We start from the raw sequence: 5,722 nt of genomic DNA, 5'->3' as shown, positions 1-5,722 counted from the left end.
GTGTTAGCCAGGATGGTCTCGATCTCCTGACCTCGTGATCCGCCCGTCTCGGCCTCCCAAAGTGCTGGGATTACAGGCTTGAGCCACCGCGCCCGGCCAAGGGCTTGTGTTTTCTTTTGAACATCTTATAAGAGAGACAGAGATGATCTCTTGTAGGGAAGTGAAAGGGAAAGGGTGGCATCAGAAAGTGATAATCTGGGATCCTTACCAGATCTCTTGATCAGCAGCTCTTTTGTTGGAACTTTTACTACTCCAAGCAGATACTCTTTGCATGACTCAATACTGATTATATCACTGGCTGTTAAATCAAGCAAAAAAGAAAAATTATTTGATGGTCTACTCATCAAGGATCTTGTTTATAGTATATCCACACAACCCTCCCCTTACATGCACTAAATCTTAGTTTTGTAAAATACATTAGAGATTATCTTGCTCTTGCTCATGCCCCAATCAAAGCCTGAATGGCCTCAGTTTTTTTTTTTTTGGCAGGGTCTCACTCTTTCGCGCAGGCTGGAATGCAGTGGTGCAATCATAACTCACTGCACCCTTGAACTCTTGGGCTCAACTGATCCTCCCGCTTCGGCCTCCCAAAATGCTGGGAGTACAGGTGTGGGCCACTGTGCCCAGCCCATTTTTTAAATTAAATGTTTTGAAAAAAATTCACGAATATAGAAAAGTTGCAAAAACACAATAATGAACTCCTACACACTCTTCATCTGGATACACCCATTAACACTGACACTTTTGCTTTATTTCTCTCTACACTATCTTTCTCTTACATACTTAGTACATATCCTTATTTTTTGCTGTTATCTTTCAGAAATAAGTTGTAGAGATTATGACTCCTCACCTCTAAATACTTCAGTATGTATCTCCTAGGAAGGGCTACACCATTAAAAATGTAGCCTCTTTTAATTTTGATTGTGACAAGTCATATGGTGCTCACCTGACTTGGTATTTTCATGATAGACAGCAAAAATAACTTCCGCAAACTCCAACAACTCTGCTAGGAAACAGGCCTCTCCACTACAGTGCTGAGTCACCAAGTTACACGTGAACTCAACGTGATGGGAAAACTCAGGGCAGAAGGAACAGGCCACAGGGTGAGTTCGGCGCTGTTCTCCCTGGGGCAGGAAGGAGAGATGAGTGGTGACAGAGGCATTGACCCCAACTGTGGCACTAAACTGTAAAGCGGGTTCCTGTTCAGCCAAAGCCCTGTAGAGGAGAGGGGTGGAAATGAGAAGATACCATGGTAATATTAGAAATCAGCTTGATTGCCTGGAAAATAACTTCATTACTTCTATGAGACCACCAAGAATAAAACCAACTATATGCTTTCTTTTTTTTTTTTCTTTCTATATGCTATCTAGGCTTTTGGCAGTGCCACAATGGGCTTTCTTAGTAATCTAGATATCATGGCATATGTATATGGGGGTGGAGGGGGATAACATCTGCCCATCAGAGTGACCCTGAGGATGACCCACTGTCCTGTCAATGCCCTTAAGTCAAGGATCACAGGAACCAACTCTAGTTGAACAAGCTGGGTTTACTGCTCATTGCAATTAAGGAAAATATATACCATGGGGAACCACAGTACATCTCAGTGAGAAGTATCAGAAAGGGCTTATCAACATTGGGCTTGTGTCAGCTGATTTGGGTGAGGGCTTAAAGGAGCAGGGCTTTGCTCTGGATTAATTTTCTTAAAGAATCTTATCTAGATGGAGGGAATACTAGAGTAACGCTAAAGCTATAACTGGTGAAGCAGCAACTGTCACTCATTTTAGCCAGACAGGAGGATGTTGGGTGTTTCTATGGTTTGCATAAGTGACCTTGTTTTGGTCTGTGCTTAGACATGATGATTGAACTGTCTTGTTTTTGTCTCACTTCAACATAGTAATACAGTGATCTTGTCTGATGCTGATGTTCTGTAAGATTATTTATGCTCAACAAGAAAACACCAAAGTCTACCTATGAATGTCGGCCCAATTCCCAGAAGTCTGGGGCTGCTTTTCTCTTTCTCAGCACAGATGTTCCATGATGTACAAATGGAATCTACATGCCTTTAATGACACTCATAAAGAGCAGTCAAGTCATTTGTGTGTAGCTACAGTGTGGGATAAACTCCCTTTCCCTAAACTCCCCAAGGGGATAAAGTTGACATCTAGGCAAAAAAGTCACCTATTTTTGAAGCATTTCTTGATATCCCTAAAGTAGACTTATGGGTTCCTTCCTGTTAAAACCTTACTGTACTTCATATATACCAGTAGAGAGTAGTAATTTGGAGTTATACAGATCTGGGTTTGAAGCCTGGGTCCACCATTTACTCACCGTGTGACTCTCAATAAGTTATTCAACCTCCTTTAAGTCTCAGTTTCCTCTTCACTAAGATGAGGTTAATATAAGGATAGTATATAAATATGAAAGATATATATTATATATCTGAATGCTTACTGCAATTTCATTTCTAAGAAAAAAAGAAAAACTTTTTCCTTTTCATTATCATTAATGATCATTAATAGATGATTTATCATTAACAGAAGATTAATGTGTATCCATACAATAGCATACCATGAAGTATATATTATGTCTAGGAAAAATGGGGTGAAAATAAATTGAATGCTAGCAGCAGCTTAAAAAATGAGGATAGACTGGGTGCGGTGGCTCATGCCTGTAATCCCAGCACTCTGGGAGGCTGAGGTGGGTGGATCGCCTGAGGTCAGGAGTTCGAGACCAGCCTGCCCAACAAGGCGAAACCCCATCTTTACTAAAAATACAAAAAATTAGCCGGGCGTGGTGGCGGGCACCTGTTAACCCAGCTACTCAGAGGCTGAGGCAGGAGAATCGCTTGAACCTAGGAGGCGGAGGTTGCAGTGAGCTGAGATTGCGCCACTGCACTCCAGCCTGGGTGACAAGAGCGAAACTCCGTCTCAAAAAAAATGAGGATAAAATACTCATAGGGTGTTGTAAAGATAACATTAGATAATATATACAAAGGAGAGAACTTGCCTATGGACAGTGAAGGGCTCTCAATAGGGAACTCTCAGAGATGGCAGAAAGGCTTGGGCCCCAAGCTGGTTTGAATTCACTCATTCAGTCGTTATTTGCTGGGTATCTGCTCTGTGTGTCATGCCTTGGGCTCAGCTGGATATTCAGTAGTGAAGTAGCCTCAATTCCTTAGCTTCGTGGCATTTAAAGACTACTAGTTATGTCCAAGAAAGTTTCTATTCACTCTGAGTTAAAGATCAGGTGAGTTAGAAGAATGCAAGTCAATAAGAAGTGCCTACTTTACATAGGCACCAACAATGTATTTTCAGGAAGACCACTGGCAGGTAAGATGGAGGCTGGTGTTTCTTGAGGAGAGAAGACTAATTTACAGCACCTGCTATCTAGATGCCAGCATAAGGATTCAAAAGAGGGGTAAGTTTAGGACACCAAGAATTCTTTTCAGTAAGTGGCAATGCAAACTTACTTCCCTGATTTTACTGGCAAATAAAGGTCACAATTATCTATACAAGTGGAAGTAATCAGAAAAATCTGTATATTGGTACGATAGTTTGTAGTTTTTAAAATGACTTCATATTTGTTAATTTTTATACTGATCCTTATAAAATCAGGGTAGGAATTTAAAATTTCCATTTCAGATGAAGAAACCGAAGCTCAGGGAAGTAAAGAAATCAGCCTAAGATCATACACAGCTAGTAGGAGATGGGGATGAGACTAGAAGCCACAGTATCTGATTTCTAGAACAGTTCTGTTTCCATTATACCATGCATTGTCTCACATCCTGTGAACCTCTCCCAACCTACCAGAAGAGTGTTGTATCAGAACTGGCCTGACTTCTTGCTCTCCCTCCTTGAATATATGACACAGATCAAATGGGAGATTTAGAATGAACTGCCTGCCATCCAATCTGACTTTCCTCATGAGTCCTCAGACAGAGCAACTACTGAGTTTCTGACCTGTTATCTGCCCTCTCTGAGATCTACTGAGTATCTAAATTCTGAGTCCTTCTCTGCCAATTAAATACTAGTTAATTTAATGCCGTATTGAAGAATTCTGATGTTAGCTGGATCTGAGACTCAGGAGGAACTCCAAATACATAAGTTTCATGCCTCCCTGCCTTTGCACATGTTCTTCTCTTTCACCAAAATAACTTTCACTCCCTTTGGGTATCTTGATAACTACTATTCCTCTTTTAAGACTCAGATTTATTTTGAAGGGGCTTGAATGCCAAGCTAAGGAAGTTGGACCTTATTATATGGACCAATGACCCCTAAAGAAGGCTGTATACAACTTAGGAGGTTCATAGGATAAACTACATTGGTGATCTCATATATTAAAGTTTTTCTATTCCATGGTATATCTTAGAAGGTATTTTGTATATGAGTATAGCAGTACGTGAAGATGATTTATACATGAATAAATATGTACATATTTAAAGAGTATGCTACTTTTTTATTAATAGAAATGCATAATTAAAATTATGAGATCACTGCTATCAACAATGGGAAATCATCAAGTTTTAATGTAAGGACGTGGCATGATTATAAAACTGCTTTACTGTCTCGGTGATGGGATCTGTACCCCAAACCTTAGCGTCATGCAATATACCCATATAACAAACCTGCACATGTACCCCTGTATCTAAAATAAAAAGCTGAAATTAAACAAACAAACAAACGAAAAACACACCAAAAACCAAAACAAACATAAAAACAAAACCTAAAACCAGCCTGTCTTTACATCACCTTCACTAACACTAAGATGTTCTTGGGCAGCAACTGAAAAAGTCTATGTGGAGAATTTAGTGAGGAACAGTATTAACTACGCTGAGTATCTTAGCTCTTCAGCATCAGATCTAACACAGTAATGCAATTTCTTATTTGGAGACCATAAAGTTATAGGTGAACAGTTTGACCCTCGGTTACAACAGGGAAAAAGTTAGGGAGCACTTGTCTGTTTCTTTGTTCAAAGGGTGTCAGTCTGAAGCAGGAGCCTGATCTAGTTATCTTTCTTACTGGGTGCCTGTTATATGCTAGAATTATGATAGGAGGTTAGAAGGACGGAGAGGAGCTCAGGCAGTGTCTCTGACTAGAGGAACTCACAGTCTAGTGGGAGAAAAATACATGTATGCCAATAATTGAAACAGAATATGTGCTACAACCAAGGTGTTAACAAAGCAAAAACCACCAACTCTCCCTACACGTACAAAGATATAAAGGAAGATAGTCTTGAAGGAAAATAGGAGTTTGTTAAGTAGACAAAAGGAAGAATATTCAAGGCAGAGAGAAGTATGAGTGAAGACCTGAAGGAGGTAAGGGAGAGAGCCGTGCTGTTTTTCTACAGAAATAGTGTTCCAGGCAGAGAAAACAGCAAGACAAAGGCCCTGAGGGGAAAATATGCTTGGTGTGTTCAGAAGCAACAAGGGAGTCATGGCTGGAGTGGAGTAAGCAGAGGGGAGACTAGCAGGAGATGAGATCACAAAGATAGTTGGGGGCAGGGGCATGGTTTTTGTTTTTTTTTTTTTGAAATGGAGCCTTGCTCTGTCGCCCAGGCTGGAGTACAGTGGCACGATCTCCGCTCACTGCAAGCTCCACCTCCCGGGTTCATGCCATTCTCCTGCCTCAGCCTCCTGAGTAGCTGGGACTACAGGAGCCCGCCACCTTGCCCGGCTAATTTTTTGTATTTTTAGTAGAGACGGGGTTTCACCGTGTTAGCCAGG

General features: G+C 40.9%; 1 protein-coding gene across 2 annotated transcripts in view; it reads right to left on the bottom strand.

The window, feature by feature from the left end:
* The window catches only part of C2CD3 (C2 calcium-dependent domain containing 3), a 190,128-nt gene that overhangs the window by 77,158 nt on the left and 107,248 nt on the right, over window positions 1-5,722 (bottom strand). For both annotated transcript variants that reach the window (XM_011996184.1, XM_011996185.1), the window contains exons 21-22: window positions 947-1,215; window positions 209-298 (exon numbers count right to left, since the gene is read on the bottom strand). In XM_011996184.1, the coding sequence (XP_011851574.1) occupies window positions 209-298; window positions 947-1,215 (359 nt within the window). The remainder of the gene's footprint in view (window positions 1-208; window positions 299-946; window positions 1,216-5,722) is intronic.

The sequence above is a fragment of the Mandrillus leucophaeus genome, unplaced genomic scaffold (assembly GCF_000951045.1).
Source record: "Mandrillus leucophaeus isolate KB7577 unplaced genomic scaffold, Mleu.le_1.0 Scaffold504, whole genome shotgun sequence".
In the NCBI taxonomy this organism is placed as follows: Eukaryota; Metazoa; Chordata; class Mammalia; order Primates; family Cercopithecidae; genus Mandrillus; species Mandrillus leucophaeus.
The sequence above is the reverse complement of the archived record's forward strand: the minus strand, read 5'-3'. Positions and strand labels throughout refer to the sequence as shown.